Below are 21,580 nucleotides of genomic sequence, written 5' to 3' on the forward strand. Positions count from 1 at the left end.
GTGAATGGGTCACTGGGACGTGGTGTATGGCTGCCATGTGACTATTTTTTCCTATAGTCCCCACGACGTGGCTAGAGCTAGCCATGACGTGGCGACTGGCTGAGTTGACTTGTTGGCTTTGACCTTTGCCTAGGGTTTTGACCAAGTTCAACCTGAGGGTATTTTGGGTATTTTAGGAAATATTTTGAGACAATGTCACTATTTGATGTATAGGTGACCTGTAGAGTTGGTATGCGGAGTTGTGGTGTGATAAACTCTCTTTTCAGATTGAGAGGTGAGTTTTCCTCACCATACTCGTGGGTCGAAGGCACCATTGCTAACCCTCTAGATTGTGTATCCTGGTTTATATGATGTAGTGATCTATTAGATCTTTATCTTGGTATATATGATGTTGCTATGTAGTAGTGATCTGTAGGCCTACTTGTGTGTCTGCCGAACTTGTTATATGTATATCTATTGCTAGTTATTTATGTTATTGGTTATGTATATGTTGACATGACATGGTAGGGTTGAGACTATGCTGCTTTTTGTTGCCAGTTAACAAACCAGGGCATTTCAACCCAAAGGTTGTGAGTCATGGGTAATCCAACCAAGGGGTTGTGGACTCAATATGTATCGGCAATCCAACCGAAAGGTTGTGAGCTGAGGGTTATCCAACCAAAAAGTTGTGAACCCGATATCTATCTGGTTATATGTTTGTGTGGTGGTACTTTAGGGGAACTCACTAAGCTTTAACTTACAGTTTCAGTTTATTTATTCAGGTAACTCAGATGACCGTGACAAGACGAATACATGATCATGCACATGTTTCAGATTTATGTTATTTGGATATCTGGAACACTCTGATTATTGAATAACACTTTTGAAACAATGATTTTTTAAACATTTATGCTTATTGGTGTTGGATTAGTGTCTAAGTCCATAACTATTTTGGTATGTACTTGACCTGATGGTGCATGGTCCTTTTGGGTTGCCTTCACCAAAGCAACTTGATAGGATGAATTATGGAGAGTAAGGATTAAATATGATTTATTAATGTATTATGAGAATAATATATTAAAGGAGAAATCATATTGTTTAATTAGTATTAGTCAATAATTAATTGGTAATTAGTTTTGTGACTAAAAGAGATTAACTAAACTTAAGGGACTGGAATTGTAATTATAAGATAATTATGATTTGGGCCATGGATTGCCTTATATTAAGGGATGAACGAATTCTAATGGGAAACCCATAAGGAAATCGTCCATGGGCTTAATTAAAGGAGTCTATGGGTTGCTTAGGGCTTAAGCATTCATATTAGGGTTTCCTTGTTAGATAACCCTAATACCCAACTATATAAAGATCCCTTAAGGCTCAAAAACGTGGCTAAGCTTCTTGTTAGGGTTTCTACACGTTTTTTGGTAGCCTCCATCCTCTCTCCTCTTCATCCTCTTGCTTATGGTGTTTGTAAGCCATTAGAGGAGTGACACTTGTGACTCTAAGCCTTCCAAAGTCAATACAAGGAGGAATTGGGATTGTTATTGCTACATAACAATCAAGGTATGATCTTAAACCTAATTACATGTTAATATGATTACTTGCATGCTAGAATTAGGGTTTATAGTCTTGGATTCAAAGCATGTACAATAGAAAAACCTAGATCCAAGCATTAGGGTTTGTATGAGCACATAGGATGTCTTATGACCAAAACCCATCAATTAGGATGTTTTTGAAAAATTTAAATTTACTCTGATTTTCTTGACGTTACAATTAATCACTTAGAATTTAGGGAATTTACCTGGGAACCGAGCGTTTCATTGAGCTTCCTACCAAAACATGAATGTTGGAAAAGAGTATTTCATTTCATTCGGTGTTGCAGTTTACCAAGAATATCGACACCAATGACAAGTTTGCATGACATAGTGAGAGACGTGTCTAACGGACTATCCCGAATATCCAACCAAGTTAGTAAAAAATAAAACCAAAGTTTGTTCCGGATTATTACGTGCATTTTTGGACGATTGTTCTTTGCAATCCATATTGTTTTCCTCATTACTTTACAAAATATAGCAGTTCATTTTAAAGCAGTCGAAAGATTAGCTAAAGGCAATGAACAAGATGCTATAGTAGTTTTTAAGTTATAAGAGGGTCAACGGGTGAAAAATAAGTAGCTATGTAATGTTTTGGATACGAAATAAAAATCCATTACAAACATGTTCTTCGCATTCTGGACACGAATGAAAACATTTCGGACTTTTTTTTTTTTTTTTTTTATTTGTTACTCCATAAAAAAAACACTCAAATAATGATAAGTAAAGGAAGCAAGTACCCCAAATATCGTCAGGATCGAGTGCCAGTTTTTACTTTGCCAATTAATCTGAGATGTCGTGTTTCTCGGTGTACATTCTTGAATTGCATCAAGTATGGGTCCACCGAGTCCCTGACCCATTTCTTAATGGGCCGGGCCAAACTCAAGTGCAGAATGACCCCTTCCGAAATAGTTGATTCTTTTGCCAATTTACCAAAAACAAGTTAATTACATTTCACATAAACAGGTTTACATCAAAGATTATGTAAAAACTATTTTGTAATAATCAGAAGGTGATAAAATGCTAACTTTTTCTTCTTTTCTTTACCAAATACATGTTAGCTTTTAGTGTCAAACTAATTACAATAAATAACAACCTAATAGCGTTACAATTGCATTTCTCTACCCATAACAACACACTTACATTTATATAGCAAAACTTAAGCACGTTGATATTACGTGTAAAAAAATAAATAAATAAATAAATACATTCCTATCTTTGGTAAAAAGTAAAAAGTAAAAACCCAATTCAGAATCACTAAGTCACATTGTTAGATAAAACATTCCAACAACACTAAAGGAAATAAAACCACATTACTATCATATAAACTTGCTTTAAAGTTTAAACAATTACAATCTTTTCAAGCTTTTCTTCCTAGCATCAATCTTTTTTTTATCCGTTTGCACTTTCACCGTTTCCTTCTTTAGTGTCGCCAATCCCAGTGGCGGCAGTGCACCGGATCCGCTACTAACTCCGATCTCCACCACCGGATTCACAGCGGCACTTGGCGGCACCTCCTGACCTCCTCCTCCCTTCATTGTATTCGAAGACGGACCCAATGGAGTTGCCACCACCACGCCTGGTCCCATGTTTTTCTGGTCAACATTTTGACCAGGTGTTGACTGGTCAACCTTTTGACCAGGTGTTGACTCGGACACCACCACTGTCTTCAACTTTGGCTTTGGCTTCAACGCATGGATTCCAGTATACAGCCTTTAAAAAATTTATTCAAAAAGAAAATTATTTTTCATAAATCTTAAAAATAAATTTTTAAAAATAAAAGTTAATTGCTATAATAGGAACCAATGGTGATGCTAAGTTGCTGACCTGGCATGTCTAGCGTACTCTTGGTAATCTTCTAGAAGCATTTTCCCAGCCTGTTCATTTAATGCTGATTCTGGAAATGGCTCAATGAGTAAACATCGAACCACCTATAACAATATAAAAACATAATTATTATTTACGTGTAAAAATATAATTATTATTTATGTGTAAAAAGATAAAATAAAAATGCTATAATTGGTAAAAAAAAAAAAAAAAAAATGTGAGTACTTACAACTAAAACATGGCGTAAGCCAAGACTTGGGTTCCAATCCTTTTTCAATGTGTTTACACAGATCTCACCATTTGATGAAATATTCGGATGAAAAATTTTGGTCAAGAAATAACCTAAAAATATAACACAATATATATATTTTTTAATATTTTAATTAAAAGTTATATGTATAATTGTATATAGTAAAACTCGAGTAGAATTGACAAACCTTTAGGAGGTGAATGAGGGAAGTCGCGAGAAAGAATCAACTTCATGCGAAAAACACCACTTTCGTATGGAGTCCCAGCTGTATATGATGAGGAAGGGTATTTTAGTCAATTCAAAGAGATAAAACACAAAATAAGAATCATGTATATATACCTGGGCCTTCGATATCTGCATATATTGTTGAAAAATCATCATCGTTTACACCAACTTTAATTCCTTCGGGTGGTGTTTCATCAAGATTTCTTAATTCTCTAGCTAATTGTTTTATTACATTTGGAGGTAGATTCTCATTGGTAGCCTGTAAAATGTAAAAAGTAAGTTAAATTTATTGAAAGATAATGGATGAGGGGTGTGTGTGTAGGGGGTGGGGTGGGGGTGGGGGGTTACCATTGGCTACACAAGAGATGCAGGAGTAGAACACAATCCTGGATCTAATGCTAATAGCTACAAGTCAACTCTTCCTGCAATAAAAAGATGGGAAACATCGATTATTAAGTGTATGTGTTGAATTATTAATATTTATTAATTCTTGATTATTTATATGTTGGTGTTTGCAGTTGAAGATGCTTTTTTGTGATTTTTATATGGTAGAAATGTTAGGTGAAGAGAAATGAAAGAAGAGAGGTAAAATATGGAGTAAAATCATCTTTCTTACATCCTGGTTTCTTTTCAGAATTATTATGCATGATTCTCAGTTTTGAATATATATGTATGAACCCTAAAGTTAATGATAACTAGAGAAAGCATGAACTATAAGGTTGGCATATTAACAAACACTTGGTGGGCATATGTACAAAAGTTCAGGTTAGTGTTTCCAATATCGGAAAACCTAATCTAAAGCAAAGATGGCAACAATGACGCAATTCACCTGATCTGATCTTTTTATTGACTAAAAGGGATACAATAACTTTATACGAAGAGGGGAAAAGGTTATTCCGTTTCAATCAAGACAAATGACACCAAAAGAGGAACCCTAAGTGAATCATCAAATACCCAACACAGATTAATTACCTCTTGAAATCGCAAACAACAATGCTTCGAGTTCACAAAAGAAAGAGCAATCTCATCAAAAATTAACTGATAATCACGAAAGATCGTAAAAACCCCACTTGCAAAAACACATAAATTCATGAAATTCATGACGCAAATTACCTGAAAATGAGAGCCGTTAGTGGGTCTGCACACTGTGGAAACAGAATCAGTCGTATACTTCTGACGAAAATTTATGTTGTGTTGACGTGTATGTTGGGTATATGGGCTGGATCCAGATAGATATAGCACAATCTTCTGAAGATTGGACCGTTGAGTGTTCATACATGGCTTTCTGGAGTTTCATATAGACCCCTGATACTATGGACTATATGCATATATTACCCCTTCATCTAGGATCCGGTAGAAATATGTAATTTTCAATAATATGGGGTAGTTTCTGCAATTTAATCCAAATTTGGGGCTCAATTTTAGATTTTTTTATGCCACTCTTATCTTAAAGTGGCAAGGACTCGATCATCCAATCCATGGATATCATAAGCTTGGGTGAAAATGACAACAACAACAATAAAAAAAATTAAAAAAAATTTAAAAAAAAAAAAAAAAACAACTCTTAAACACGATAAAAATCAGTAGTATTTGCCTAATGACTACCAAAATATTGAGCATTTTCAAACCCAGAACTCAATTGAGTTGGAGCTTGAGTACAAAAACAAACTCAAAAGATGTGAGTCGAGTTCAATTTTACAAGAACTTGATTAGAACACCTATAAAGCTTTTCAATCTATATGTATATATAATAGTAATATTCTTGGGTCGAACTCAATAAGACAAGGTAATTGAACAATGTTCTTATAGATATTTTCGAACTATATGAGCTTTCAATGTGAGTTTGACTTTATTGAATGTAAGAAATCGATGACACACTTTTTTTGTTCTTAATCACAGATTCTTACTAAGTGAAACTACTAATTTCACCGATGCTTTAAAATATATGAAAAAAATCGACTGTTTTCCTTACGCAATTATTACATATAGGTTTTGTTGGCTACTTAAGTAACATAGACGTTTGTAGAAAGAAATTTCTCAAAACTAAAGTTGTTAAAATCCTACTTACGGTCCATAATGTTACCCAAAAAAAAAAAAAAAAAAAAAAAAGCCTTAATAGATCCATAATGATAGTTATTGAGGACGATGAAGTACTTGATTATAAAGAGTATGTAACCAAATTTTTTTTCAAGAATGTTAGGAAAAGTCCCGCAATTAATGTAACTATATATAAGATTATATTTCCTATTATCGTTCTTTTGTTTTAATTGTTTTTATCACATTTATCGACTTATCGTAGTATCAACGAATTTTGCTTATATATAAATAAATATTATATTTAGGGCTTATTTTTTATTTTCGCACAAATTCTTAAAATGAACGGGACACCCTTGATTATTTGGAGAAGGGAATTTATTGTAGATCAAAACACAAATGAGCTCAATTGAGGTGTACTTTTGTCAACCGATGGTTCTTAGAAGATTAGGAATCAAACCGACATAAGGTGATAAGGAATATGTAAACTACTCATATGAAGTTCGTGAAGAGGTCACATGAACAACTAGAGAACCTATCATACACATCTATCACCCCCCCCCCCCCCCACACACACACACACACATATATATATATATATAATATCAAATCATATCATATCATATGCATTATCGATAGTCCTTCACCAATAATGCAAACTCTTAGGTCTTGTAGACCACCCATCTCAACCAACATACCACTCCACCATGACCTTAGCCCTTAAGACTAGGCTATAAAATCCATGTGACAGTTCTCATTTTAGGTTGATTTGTTTTGAAAATTTTGGTAAAGTACCCTCATTTTCTGCTATATATTGGCAACCAACAAAAAGGATCAGAAACCAAAAATTTTAGAATAAAGGAGACTTACATAGGTTTTTATTAAAAAGAAAACAATGAAGCATGATGCATCATACTTTTTCTCAGAATATTCTAATCATAAAAAATTGTTAAATGAAATTTGATGAAAAGTACGCATACAACCGTTAGGATCCCTAGAACTGAAATTATACTTTGATTTATGAAGTTGATATGGTCTACATTTAATTCATAATCGTCTAATTTCATCAAGTTGGTTATTAGATGGTTTAAGATCGATGGTTGCTGTCTAGAATCATGAATCAATGAATCTAGGTTTACCTCTTTTAAATTTGACATACAAGTTTTTAAAGTTCAAAGTTAATTGGCTCTTTGATATAACTGTTCGTTTCATCTATGAGATTGTATTATGGAACATTTCCCTAACAGGATGCTCGTTTAAAAAAAATTGATGGTTTTTCTTTTCAAGTATAATTATAGGAAATCATAATATTAATTACAAATTATGCTCTTAAAACCATGTTAAATATAAATTACAGGACAATTACAAATACGAACTACACAAAAGTTAATATAAAATTATTAATGTGTAATGTTTTGTTGTGTAATTATCGTTTACCATCATAAGGAATGCCAATTAAAAGATATGGGCCTTGTGGGTGTAGGCTATAGGTGGATTACCAATTGAGTCAAAAACTTGAACATGGATTAGTGGACTTTTAAATCATTAGATGTCTGTGTTTGTAAAATGGACTATTTGTATATATATGCATGTCGTCATATGGATTCCCATTAATTGATTTTTTTTGGTTCAAGAAACAACAAAAGGATCAAACCATTTGTTCTGATTTTTTTTTTTCAAATTCAATAAATAAATGTTGGGTGATCATATATTTTATTAGTATTCTATTATTCAGAGCATCTTTTCCTATTTGAGTACTTTGAATTCGATATTCGAAGTTGCGATCATATTTTTAGTCTTCATTGTGTGATTAGTTTATGTACTATACTTTTACTTGGAGTTTTGATTCATATTTCGGTTTCTCCAAATAATAATATCTTGTCCTCTCATTAACGCACTTATACCGGAGTAACGTTAAGTTATTGGTGTACTATTTGGCAATTGATAGATGATGTTATCGATCAAACTTGTTTATTTTCTATACACATTGTTGGTTTGTTATATATATTATCTCAAGAATTCTTAGCCTTATCCCTAAACAGTAAGTTCAAGAATCATATAGATTAGAGAAACGTCATCCGACATGAATTGGTTGTCTTCTTTCAATCATAGAGTTACAGTGTCACACTATGATTAAAATTGGGCCCATCGATCCATGGGCTCAAACAAGAAAACACAGATTCTTCATTTCAGCTGATCTTGTCGTGGGCCACCATACCTGTTTTTTTATTTTGGAAAAATGGATTCATGATTTTGACATTGGGTCATTAAATTTGGGTAAATAATTTTATTGTTATCTATATAACTATATTCGAAGATTTGAACCAAACATTTTTTTTTTTTTTTTAAATCAATATGACCTATAACAAAATTAGCAATAGAAAACAAGGTTTGAATAAGGATTTTTTTTTCCAATTGTTTGTTAGTTTGTTTACGTTATCTATTAAATTAATCTAATACTTATTCAGTTATTTGTAACAATAGAAGTTAATATATAATTATGGGTATTCTTTATATGATAGGGAAAAACAATTAATGACACAAATCCATGAAGAAAAAATTAGATAAAAAAAATAACTTAATTAGTCACGAACTAAGAGGATATAGATTATAGATGTGGCCATCTTTTGAGTTCTAGAAGGTTATTTATTGGAGTTCTCGAAATGTTTCAAGGAGACTATCAATGTAAAAATTATTAGGAATATCATACAATTTTTGAATTAATGTCACCAAAAATATAAAATAACCTTTACATTTTTTATTTCATTCAGTAAAAAATGATAAATAAAATAATATAAAGTTCAATTTTTTTTTTTTAAATTCTTATTTGCAACACTAGACAACTTAAATTGGTGTTAAAACTTTGGAATTCTGAAGAAAAACATGTAATCAACAACTCACATGCCCTAACAGCCATACCCACCCTTCACCCTACCCTATCGTTCTTTTTCTACAACCAAACAACCATTTTTTTCCCCTTTTGATCGAATTAATAATATATATGACGACACACTTTCATTTTTTTGATATATTTTTTTCTACTACATCGATTTTTAATGTCAATGCACATGTAGAAGAGATAATACACGTGATTTGCACAAAAAAAAAAACTCTTTTTATGGTCTGCTTTAGCCTTTATGCTCACCACACATTCCTGATAAAAGAGAGGAAATATTCTGACCACATGTGGCGTCACTAAAAGTTGAAAAACAATCACTAACTCAATCATAACCTCAGTAACTAATTAACTACCAAAACTAACACAGTATAAATCTCCCATGCTTTATAAAATAATCATGACATCTGACATATTTAACATGAAAAATTCACATGCAAATCACACAAAACGAACTTTAGGTTATTTTAAAGGTTCAAGAACTCGATAACACCTCCGGAAACTAAACATCTATACAGAAACACAAGTATGGAATAATTGGAATTATTGTTACTTCTAATATTACTACTAATAGTTTAGAAAGAGTAGGCTTTAGTACACTTGGGAGAATCAGCGACTCTAAGAGTTTCTTCAATAAGTTTACGTGCTTTCCTGCTTCGTATCTCAACCCTCATGCTATCACTCTTTTCAATCTTGTTGTATGAATCATCATTCGGTTTCCATATCTTCAGAGACCTGAATCTTATCTTCAGTGACACCTTCAATCTTTCGAAAACCATGTTTGTTGTAAAACTAAAAGAAGACAAACAAGAACAAAACAATAAGAATTACACATCTACTTATATTTCAGATGTGCGTATGTGTACTAGAATCATGCTATCTCTTATGTATCTAATGTAATAAAAGATGTATTTTTAACTAGAGAGAAAAGAAAGAGAGAAGAGATACGTACCTAAAAAGTAGGTTAGATTGTTCAAATGGTGGAGGGGGAAGGAGAGAGGGAGCGAAGAGACAGCCTTTTATATTTGTATCTCATCTTCTATTTGTTTGTTTTTATCATTTATTTTGTTACTATTTAATACTGGATTGATATTATATATTATTTTATTTTATATTTTATATAAGATTTAAAGGTACTTGTTTTGACTAAATGGACCCGTAAAACACTAAAAAACATAATTTCTATATTTTTTATAGGGGCAACGGCAAATTTTATATTCTAGCTAGAAAAATAATGGTATGACAACATAGTTTGCACTCAACCAATCCAATATTCCAATTCATCATATTTTAGCTAATCTTATTTTAAAAAATAAGAGGATCATACAACCTTGTAAAAAATATCAGGCTTTCTAGATTTAGTCGTTGCAAAGACAACATTGTTTCAATAAATCTATATGACCCAAACAAAAACAACAATGAACGCAACAAAAACTTTTCTTTGAAAAACATTGAGCTTAATTATTTTCAGCCATGAGATCATCTCCACCAAGGAAGTAAACATAGGCATATTTTGTATACATATTAGGCTGAAAAATATGAAATTTTAGTTGTGGCCCCATGCTTATCAATTTTTATACATATTATATTCCCCTCAAAAAAAAATCAAAATTTGAAACGTTGCCCCTGCAAGAAGCTATTGTCTAGTAATCATTTAGCAGAAGCTATTAATATTCCTTATATTTATATATAAATTTCGAGTGATATCTTAGTATTTAGAGATCTAATGGCATATTTTGTATCCTAGATGGCTAAAAATTAATGTGATCAAGATATGGTTTTTGAGTAAAACCATATGACATGACGTCGTAAATAGATGACCATGATGTGACATGACATGTAATGGTCGCTTATTTGGATGGACACCACAACGTTGCATGAAGGATGTCATGACGTGGTGGTTGTTGCTGCCCAAACTTATGATTTTTAGAGTTTCTCCCATATTTGAACACCTTAATTCATGGATTAGGTCATCTTGACCAGCCTTCATCTCTTCATTTCGAGACCTTAACTTCCCTTCCATGTTTATGAGCTTGGTGGCTTGATCTTGAAGTTGTTTCCTTGATTTGGTGAAGCTTATGAATAAAGAAACTCTTTCTTGGTGCAAGGAAGCAAAGAGCACGTCTAGATCCATCTTCTTCTTCAAGTTTTTGAGACTTTGGAGGTATAAAGATTTCACCTTAACCTTGTTCTTTTGAGATTCATGTTTATGATCCTTGTTGGTTGGTTTTGGTCCTATTCTTGGATGCTCTTGGAGTTTGAGGAACTCCAGAGCTTGATATGACATTCTTATGGTATTGGACTTCTGTTAAGTGAGAAAATGTCTTACTTTGAGTGTTCTTGATCTCAATCCCAAGTTTTGGACATATTAAGGACTTAATGGACTTAGGGTTGTAGATCTTGCTTTAGGTAAAGTCCTCATCGATAAAGTTGGAAACTTTATCCATTAAGTCAATGAGAAGGATTAGATTTGAAGTTTTGAACCTTGATCTATAAGGATTATTCTCTTAATGAAGAATTTAGGGATTTACCAATAGCAGCGACATGGCCAAGGAATGACATGATGTGGTGGATTCCAACTTCATGATTGTTTTGTCTCTTCATGCCTATGACGTTGCAAAGGAGGGTCAACGACATGGTGATACACTACATGTCAACTGTCTTGTTTGGACATGTCCATGACGTTGTCAAGAGGTCACAATATTGTGGTGGCTGTTGACATAGTTGACCGTTAACCATTGACTTTTGACCGCTTGACCTTGGGCCAAACTTGGATGTTGTGGGTTGTGGATTAAGGATTTATCTTCATTTGGTCTTATTCGGTTTGCGGGATTGATCGATGTAGGAAGTGAGAGTGTGGTTGTGCTTCTCTAGTCCTTCAGTTCAGGTGAGTCTTCTCACTATGTCGTATATCCCATTGTATATCCTTTGTATGTTAGGATAGTGGTACTGTTAGTGTACAAGTATGATAGTTGACTAGGATTACTACTTGCTATGAATATATGATAAGGGACACTTGATGTCATGGTATGTTAGACTCGTAGGGTCTTGCCTATTGACTTTATGATACTATTAGGAGTTAGTTTTGGTTAGGGTAATTGGGGAAGGCTAGTTATCAGGATTATGTATGATTGACCAGCAAAGGACTTAATTGATAAGTGGTGAATGGTAGGGTAACTATGGAAGGCTAATCACCAAGGGTATGTAATATGGTAGGCTATGTTATGTGTAAGTTATATTATTGTTTGATAAGGATATTATGTAAGTACAAGATTCAGTATGCGGACAAGGTCTGAAAACTCAAACCTTGAATTAACTTTTATGATCGATGCTCGTTGCTACATATTGGTCTAGTCAAGTCTGGTAAACCAGTCAAGACTTGAAGATGATAGTCAACAAAGTGTTCAAAAAAAAAGTTTAAGAGAGTAAAATGAGTATGAGAAAAGTAAAGATAATTTAAGAAAAATTAGAATAATAGTGAAAGATATTTAACTAAGAGAATTTGTAATTGATGTGAAGATAACAATTCTATTTCTTACTTGCAATCCATGAAGCATCATCTCCTTAAACAGTAAAGGAGAGACATAGTACAAATCGAGAACATTCTATAGACTATGTAAAACTAAGTGTTTGGCAAATCTAACACATAAAAGATTTACTTGATTTGGTCCTAAGAACCGTTCAATAAAAAAAATACAAAAAAACATTTAATGCTTGTATAGACTCTATCACATCAAAAGATTAACTTTAGATATGTCTTCATCTCAGTAGAAGACTAACTTTTGAACTCTTTATATCTCGGACTGAGGTTGACTTCAGATCTGGTTTGGCTCGGATTGCTAGAGGTTCACTTTTAATGCATCAACAATCCCACCCTTAGTAAACTTAGCAATCAATCAACTCAGTGGGCTTCATCAGACACAAAAGATAGGCACTTTGTAGCCAACTTTGGATTTACAAGTACCATTTTAGGTGTAATGAACTTCTTTTTCACATGCTCAGGAGCTTCACTTTTAGCAGCGTTGGAGATGAATTTCTGAAGGATCTTTGAAGGAACTAGGTGTTTGTCAAGATATCTAAAGAATTCTTTTCGATTGGTCTTCTTTTTGAGATAGACGTATCTGAGTTTTAGTTCTTCAATAGGTCCTTCTGCCAAGATTTGAGCTTCAAGCAATTCATAAGTGATTTTTGCCAAGACATTTTTTGTTCTGAACAAGTGTACAAATTCAATATCAGACATGTAGAATTCTGCAATGTAGTCCTTCAAGAAATTGATTGAAAAACTGTAAGTTCCAATGCTTGAGTGACTAGTTTGGCAATATCGGAGGTGAGCAGTAATTGCAAGAATGTCATTGGGGTTGATTGAGGGAAAGTCGGCATCCATGAGAATGAGAATTGCTTCTCTATTCTGAGAGACATAGTATCTGTACAACATATAGTTAAGATCAAATTTGCTCTGAACTTTGTTTCCGAATCCAACAATCTTTGTAATCCGCTTCCGAGACAACAATTCTTTTTGAGGACATGCATTAACGGAGTAGAAAGTTCTCAATCTCTCATGCTCTGTCATAACGATTGTTTCTGGATCATCATTCGGATGAAGAGGATCATACTTGATGTAGAATTTGCCATGAGGAGAGATTGGAAGATCAACTTGGTCAGCATCCTGTGTTGGAAGATCATCGTATATGAAGGGCACAAAATCAGTATCATGAATAACTCCTTCTTAGAAAAGGGGAGATATGCCCATCACCAGATTCAAATTTTCTTTTAGTGCTTGAATCCTGATGCTTTCTTCCAAGCCTTGATTTATTTGTTCTTGAGACAAGCCTTCATATTTTCTGAACGTCCTCACTGAGTTGTCTGGTTTAGTGGCAATCTTCTTTCCATTATCTTGAAGAGGACTATTTAGGTCAGAGATAATTATTGGACTATTTCAAATATGATGAATTATGGTGGAAGAGGAACCAAGGGCTCTTCAGGGAGATCATCAGGTTTCTGGGTTGGAGAACCTTCACTGATTTGAGTTATTCTTGGAGCAGGGATTCGTGGGCATGGATTGTGTAGCATGGAAGGCATCAACCGTTAGTTTGGTTTTGAGCCTCGCCATTTCACGACTTTGGTTGAGCACTTCTACCAAGGATGATGGCCAAGAGATAGCGAAACATATCCTCTTTTCTTTGTCTTCCTAGAGAACCTTCATTGGTTGTTCCCTAATAGCTTGAAGTCCTAGAACAACATTTTTAATTAGGTCTTCATCACCTTTCTCAATAGGTTCAATGATTTCAACCTTGAGAGAGTCATCATCAGTCGAGTCAAATTGGAGTGAAAGTTGCTAGACGGGCTTCCATTAGATTGAAATTCCGAGATGGGCTTCCATTGGAACGTTCTTTCTCTTTGACTAGCCTTTCTCCCCCTCTAAGATTGTAAGTACAACATCCGATGCAAGTCTGGTAGTGCTTTGAAAATCACTTAGGCATTTGAACACTCTCTGAAAACTCATGTTTTTATGTTTGGAGAGAGAGTCGTAGGCTTTGGCAGTGGGGGCTTGAGCTTTTAGATGGTCAAACAGCGAACCCAAAATCGAGAACATTCATAAAACTTGTTATTTGGAACATCAATGATATTACAGCATGCTCAAATCAGCTTAATAAGGACCTGTTGCATAATCAGATTCAACTCATCCTTCTTCTAAATCTCCTTCTTGAGCCTTTGGTTTTTATTTTCATGATGAACATGAGTTTGTTTGATCAGTTCGTTGGTCACACTTATCATGTTGTCATGAATCATGAGCACAGTAGTAGTTGTGGATATATGGTGATCAAGGTTGTCGTTGTATTTCTGTTTGACTTCTTCTAGAGTATGCTTGAACCGAAGATAAATAAGCTAGTCAAGTTGATTTTCCCAATCGAGTTCCGAGGGGCCAGCTTCTTTGATCTCGAAGAGCAATTTGAGAATGAGTTCAAGTTTGGAGTCGAGGCTGGTAACATTTTGATCGATCTTGGAGTCAAGTTGATCTAGAGACTTGTCGAGTGAGTCAACCTTGGAAACAATACTAGAAACATTGTCTCGGAGTTCTAACAAGGCAAAAAGATGTGCGATGTTTTCATTCGAATATCATGTGTCTAAGGTAGAACTATCATAATGTTTATCATTGTCATCACCAACATCATCATATTGTGGTTCTGAAGGAGCGGGATTATCAACTGGATTGGTTTTGGTTTCATTGCCTTGATTCCATGGACTGTTGGCATCAACATTTAATTCTTCTTCTTCTTCCGAGGAGGAGGAGAAAAGGTCGAAATCGTATGATGGTTTGGAAGAGGAGGGCTTCTGTAATGACTTGATAGTGGTAAGGATCGAAATAACACCAACAAATGTGTTGTCATCATCAAACATTATATCATTAGAATGTTCTTCGTCAGAGGGAGGCTTGGGAGTTTCTTCTCTTGAAAGCGTCGAATGAGGATCATCCGAAATAATTTTTGGATCGGGAACATCTCTTGTAATGGTTTGCTAAGCCTGTTCGAAATAGGTGAACTCTTGATCCGTTTCTCCATCAGTTGGAAAAGTGAATGACAGATTGCTTTGAATAGATCGGTGACACATTGAGATAAGTGTATACTCCACTTGAGCTCTTTTTATCTCTGGATGATGTGAATGATCCCTATCTAGAAAATTAGACCGATCTTTATCAGAAGTACCTGGTCGTACTTTACCTGAACCAGGTATCAGACGAGTTGGGGATTTAGAAGTAGAATGGACAAATCCATCTTCTGAAAGCTTATCATCAAAAGCAACAGCTCCTGATTGTGAAAGTTTAGAATCGAGAGGGATTTCCAAAATGATTCGTGGGTGTGTCCCAGGGGGCTTCAAAGGATTATACCTCCACCATCTTTTTTGGAAGATAGGGGTAGATTGTGTGTAGACTCCCCATGAGTGTGTGCGTGTGATATTGAAACTCTAAATGGGTACTTTGGAAGAGTCGAAGATTGGGGTTAGTAGTGATCCTGAGTCAGATAGAATGCCAATATGTGTTTCCTTTTAAGAGGATCCATTGAATTTAGTTCTTTTTTGGATTGAACTTTTGGGGTGATGTTTTTCGTTTAGCCATTTTCTTCTTTTGGCCACCAATAAAGACTGTTTTGTTCGCATCTGAGGGCTTCTCATCTGCAACTGGGGAAAATTATGTGGGGTCATACACAACCGAAGTCTCAAGATGGTGTTTGAGATAAATTGAGTTGGATGGAACCGCTGCTAACATATGTTGTGGCAAGCGATGAATAGGTCCGAAAGTAGATTGGTTCGGAAGCCTATAAGTTCTAATGGCCTTAAAAGAAAGATATACCTCTTTGAGATTGGAATTGAGAGGAATGGCTTCTCGTCTTTTTTCATGCAGTTTTTAAAGCGTTAGAGCCCAAAATCTCAGACTCGATATTCCGTTAGGATTCCTTTTGATGGTAAACTTCCGAAAATCTTGCTATAACACTTCGGTTAAGTCAACTACATTGCTTCTTCCAGAGTAAATGTTGTACACGACGTACAACCGACCCTTGCTTATGGTGTTAGTACCACCATTCACGATACAGAATACCACTTTTGCTTCCATAAATCTGTTTAATGGTTAGAGCCGAAAGTAAAAACAACTCATAATTGTCACATACCAGAATTTTGAAAATCATGAAGATTTTCATGAATTAGTGTGCCAAAGAATAAGAAATAAAGCAATAAGTATATGGGAGGTGAGTGATGTCAACTACGACATAGAGCAGAGGATCCCAGGCACGAATCTCTTCCTTCAAAGTCAAGAGAGACTTGAAGTGCTTGTGTGGTCTCCCGTGAGAATACGATCAAATGTTTGTTAAGAAACATTGAAAGGCTTCTTTTAAAACATAGGCTGCAGTGGGTGGTTAATCTTCAACCGAACATCGATACTTAGTATAAGACCAAACGTTGGATGAAGTACTTGTGAGACCGATGTGGTCTATTAAACAAGTAGGTTGGATATTTTTGAATTAACAGGATTTATAATAGAAATCTCAGAAACAAAAACTAATCTGGACCTTTTGGGAAGAAATGCCTAGGTGTTAGACAGTTTCATAAAGATCACGCAAGAAAATAAAAGAGACTTCATTAGGTAACAAGTGAGTTCTTGAATATAAATATTCACCGTCAATTCAGCATTGGTGTTGGATTTTGGTCTTACTTAGCACGTAGTGTACGCATCTAAGATCATTAACTCAGAGTTTGTGTAACCATAAACCTCAGTGGTAATCTCTGAGAGTCTCAAGGGTTATGTTGATGAACTAAAATTAGATGGAGAATATAGATAAGGTGGTTAAAGAACAGAAAGTACCCCTGCTTTAAAAGAGTTACATAGCAGAAAACTCTTGACTCATTTGAGAAGAGTAGGGTTGCTCCTGACTTGAGTGAATATAGCAGCCTGATTGGGAAGAGACGATAGGTACTGGTCGAATCATTAAGGCCTCACTCAAAGTAATAAGAGACTTTGGTCTACATGCATCAGCATGCTTCTATGGACACCTAGCTAGTTCATATTGAAATTGACATACCTACCCCTTCTCGAGTTCATATTACGACTGTGTACTTGATACCTATTAAAGAAGAAGAGACAAACAAACCACACACACGAAAAAAAAACGAAATAATAGAGAAGATAACAAGAGATAACAAAAACATAAAATCTCTTTGGAATTTCGAATTTTCTGTAAAAAATAGAATAAAAAAATATTGGATGTTTGCAATTCTAAAAAATAATAAAAACAAAAATAAGCAAAAATAATTTTAAACAAGTTAGAAATAAAGAAAAACGAAAAAATAAAGCAAGTAAAGAGTCGAAAAGAAAGTATACGCAAAGGTACATCCAAACTTAAACATTAAATAATTGAAGCTAAATAAACCGAGAGATCAGTTCATTTCAGTTCCCCAAAATTGAGGAGTCGAAATAAGCAGAGCGTTCGGTTCATTTCGATTTCCTAAAATTCCAGAGCGGAAATAGACCGAGCGATCGGTTCATTTCGGTTCCCAAAAATTAAGGAGTCGAAATAAGCAGAGCGTTCGGTTCATTTCGGTTCCCTAAAATTCCAGAACTGAAATAGACCGAGCGTTCACTCTATTTCGCTTGCCTAATTTTTTAGAGAGAGGTTTGAGGATTCGGTACCGACTCTGCTTCCATCATTCCCAAACCTTGCAAAATTTTATTAAAGCTTGCTTTTGGTAATGCTTTAGTGAAAATGTCAGCAAGTTGGTCTGAAGACCTAACAAAATGGACTTCCACATTTCCATCTTCAACATGGTCCTTGATGAAATGGTAACTAAGTGCAATATGCTTTGTCTTTGAGTGCTGCATCGGATTGTGACAAATTATTATCGCGCTTTTAGAGTCACAATAAAGAGGAATCTTCTTCATACTCAGGCCATAGTCTCTAAGTTGACTTTGTATCCAGACTACTTGTGAGGTACATGAAGCAGCAGCTATGTACTCGGCTTCGACTGTGGAGAGAGATATACAGGTTTGCTTCTTGGATTGCCACCTAACAAGTTTACCATCAAGGAATTGGCATCCTCCAGTTGTGCTCTTTTTATCTAGACCGCATCCACCCAGATCAGCATCAGAAAAGGCTTGAACAAAGAACCCGAATTTTGCAGGATAGCAGAGACCGAGTGACGAAGTTCGCTTCAAATAGCGAAAAATATTCTTCACTACCACCATGTGAGGTTCTCTAGGATTAGCTTGAAACCTTGCACAATAACAGACAGAAAACATTATGTCCAGTCTACTAGCTGTTAGATACATGAGAGATCCTATCATTTGACGATAGAGAGTCACGTCAACAACATACTTTCCAGAGATGGTGTTAGCTTAGTGCCAAATGCCACAAGAACCTTCACCTTCGAGTCTCCCGTCATACCAAAATTTGCCAATAGATTCTTCGTGTAGGCCTCCTGGTTAATAAAAATACCTTCTGGTCCATGTGTTAGATTCAACCCAAGAAAAAAGTTAATTGGACCCATTGCGCTCATTTCAAATTTAGTCTCCATCAACTTCCTGAATATAGATGTTAAGTTAGGATTCGTGGAGCCAAAGATGATATCATCGACATAAATCTAAACTATCATTACATGTTCTCCTTGTTTCTTGCAAAAGAAGGTTGGGTCAACCGAACCTTGCTTGAATTTGGACATTTTTAGAAAGCAAGTTAATGTTTCATACTAGGCCCTTGGTGCTTGCTTCAGTCCATACACAACTTTATCTAACACATAGCAATGATCAGGGTATTTCTCATTCACGAACCCGGGTGGTTGCTCAACATACATTGTTTCCTCTAGTTCTCCAATTAGGAAGGCACATTTCACATCCATTTGGAAAACTTCAAAGTTTTTATGAGCAACATATGCTAGAAAGATTCAAACCGATTCCAATCTTGCTACAGGAGCGAAGGTCTCCTCATAGTCTATTCCTTCTTCTTGGCAATATCCCTTTACCACCAGCCGAGCCTAATTCCGAATGATATTGCCCTCTTTATCCATCTTGTTCCTGAAGACCCGTTTCAAACCGACCACAGAAGCATCCTTTGGTGTGAGAATTAGCCTCCAAACTCGATTATGTTCAAACTCATGAAGTTCATCTTGCATTTCCTGTACCCAATCGGCATGATCAAGTGCAGTATTGACCGTCTTTGGTTTGATTTTAGAGACAAACGAATTATACTTGCAGAATTCAATGTGAGAGAATAATGCAGTTTGCTTCGTTTTCAGGTTAGAGCATGTGAGAACCCGCTCAGATGATTCACCAATTATCTATGTTTTGGGATGATCCTTAGTCCATTTTGTTAGTGGAGGGTAGTTCGGGTCATAAACAGGATCCAACTCCGCATTAATCTCTTCTTCAAATTCCAATTGATCATCTTCGTCATTTGTATTTGCATTCTCCCTCTCAAATGGCGAAGCGTATCCCATGTCAGGTTCAGGAGCCTCTCCCTCGGTTGGACTGGGATGCTCTCTTGCAGTTGGAGTTGGGTTCTCTCCCTCGACTGAACCATCATGAGTTGGAGTTAGATGCTCCCCCTCGATTGGCAGTTTGGCTGTGTTGGTGATAGTTGGACCCTCCCCCTCGAACATTGAGCTGGTGTTTAGAGGATCTGTTGAGGGTTGACTTTCAGCTGGTTTAGGAGGATCTTTCTCCATGTCTTTTGCAGCTTCATCGATGATCTTGTACAAATGGTTTATTTTGTTGTCTGCTGCTTGCGCCTCTAACAGTATGGCCTTTTCTGGTTTGTGGAACAGCCTTATATACTCTTTAAAAAATTTGGAAATTGGAACTGAGACTTGACCTGATTCTGGAAATATTTCCCCCGTGATACTCTCATTTGTTCAAACTTTCTTCATGTAGTTGTCATCAAACATTACGCAGTAGGTTTCTTCAATCCGTTTGGAGTATTTATTCAAAACCCTATAAGCCTTTGAAGTTAGTGAATAGCCAAGAAAGATTCCTTCATCAGCCTTGAATTCAAATTTGTTTCAGTTCTCTTTGGAGTTAAAAACGAAGCATCTTAAACTGAACACGTGGAAAAACTTAACATTGGGCTTCCTGTTGTTCAGAATTTCATTCAGAGTAATGGCGAATCGCTTGTTAAGTAAGGATAAGTTCTGAGTATAGCATGCATTAGCAACAGCATCAGCCGATAAGTATAATAGGAGTGAAGCAAAGCTCAACATGGTTCCAGCTGCCTCACATAGGGAGCGGTTTCGTCTTTCAACAAATCCATTCTTTTGCGGGGTATAGGGAGCTGAGAAGTAGTGTGAAGTTCCCTTTTCGGCCAGAAAGTCTTCGAACATTTTATTCTTGAATTCAAGCCCGTTATCGCTTCGAATGTTCCTCACTACCTTTCGCAGTTGAATTTCAACTTGGGAGTCACCTATGACTTCTGTTTAAGAAAGAATACCCAGGTGAATCATGATAAATCATCTACTATAACAAGAATGAACTTACTGCCACCGATGTTTTCAATAGCCGAAGGTCCACAGAAGTCAATATGCAGAAGTTCGAGAGCTTCAATGATCTTGGTATTGATACATGTAGGATGGCTCTTTCGGCATTGTTTACCCATCTCGCATGCTGCACACATGTGTTCCTTATCAAACTTTAGAACTGGAAGACCTCGAACATGATCACCAATCACAGACTTATTAATATCTTTAAAGTTTAGATGCGATAGGCGTCGGTGCCATAGCCAGCTTTCATCAAAATTTGCCTTGGACAACAGGCAAATAATTGGTTTTCCTTTAATTGGACTGAGGTTTAGGGGGTACATTTCTCCTTTTCGGTCAGACTTTAACAAGAATCTTTTGGATTGCTTTTTGATAATTTCTTATCCTTCATCGTCAAATGAGACTTTCAGTCCGGTACCCGCAACCAATTAAGATACACTTATGAGGTTGTGTTGCAATTCTTCCACGTATGCCACGTTTCAAATTGTGAACTCTCTGTTGGTTATCATCCCATATCCTTTGATTGTTCCATAAGAGTTGTTGCAATACTTCACACATCCACCATCCTTAAGGGACCAAAACTCCCTTAGTCCTTCCTTTCTCCCTGTCATATGACGTGATCAGCCACTGTCTATGTACCATTCATCATCGAACTGCTCATCGCTTATAACATGCAAATTTTTAAGAAGATTTAGGAACCCAAAGTCTCTTGCGCCCTGGTGAGTTTTTCACAGAAAAAGGAACAGTAACAGAAAAAGGAACTGC

General features: G+C 35.5%; 1 protein-coding gene and 1 long non-coding RNA gene across 3 annotated transcripts; both read right to left on the reverse strand.

Moving 5' to 3' along the window:
• Positions 1 to 2,800: 2,800 nt before the first annotated feature.
• LOC145044053 (ubiquitin-conjugating enzyme E2 22-like) lies at positions 2,801 to 5,111 on the reverse strand. 2 transcript variants are annotated; one of them, XM_078992857.1, is made up of 7 exons: positions 4,987 to 5,111; positions 4,222 to 4,295; positions 3,988 to 4,132; positions 3,836 to 3,913; positions 3,628 to 3,740; positions 3,399 to 3,502; positions 2,801 to 3,284 (listed from the first exon to the last, which is right to left on the reverse strand). In XM_078992857.1, exons 2-7 carry the CDS (start codon positions 4,222 to 4,224, stop codon positions 2,921 to 2,923), a joined length of 807 nt encoding a protein of 268 aa, XP_078848983.1. In that variant the 5' UTR covers positions 4,225 to 4,295; positions 4,987 to 5,111; the 3' UTR covers positions 2,801 to 2,920. The 2 variants fall into 2 exon arrangements, with proteins under 2 accessions (XP_078848983.1, XP_078848985.1); XM_078992859.1 differs by lacking the exon at positions 4,987 to 5,111 and adding an exon at positions 4,846 to 4,971.
• A 4,054-nt stretch (positions 5,112 to 9,165) lies between these two features.
• On the reverse strand, positions 9,166 to 9,865 carry LOC145039779 (uncharacterized). The gene is made up of 2 exons (XR_013679835.1): positions 9,756 to 9,865; positions 9,166 to 9,595 (listed from the first exon to the last, which is right to left on the reverse strand). It is a non-coding gene; the product is annotated as an uncharacterized LOC145039779 (long non-coding RNA).
• Positions 9,866 to 21,580: the final 11,715 nt, after the last annotated feature.

Source organism: Lactuca saligna, chromosome 4 (assembly GCF_052625555.1).
Source record: "Lactuca saligna cultivar CGN05327 chromosome 4, ASM5262555v1, whole genome shotgun sequence".
Taxonomy (NCBI): domain Eukaryota; kingdom Viridiplantae; phylum Streptophyta; class Magnoliopsida; order Asterales; family Asteraceae; genus Lactuca; species Lactuca saligna.

What these genes read in the sequence shown, in the direction of transcription:
- LOC145044053 (XM_078992857.1), bottom strand. An exon ending in GCTTACGCCATGTTTTAGTT is followed by an intron (nt 3,503 to 3,627) that starts GTAAGTACTCAC and finishes ATATTGTTATAG; the next exon opens with GTGGTTCGATGTTTACTCAT. An exon ending in GAGTACGCTAGACATGCCAG is followed by an intron (nt 3,285 to 3,398) that starts GTCAGCAACTTA and finishes AATTTTTTAAAG; the next exon opens with GCTGTATACTGGAATCCATG.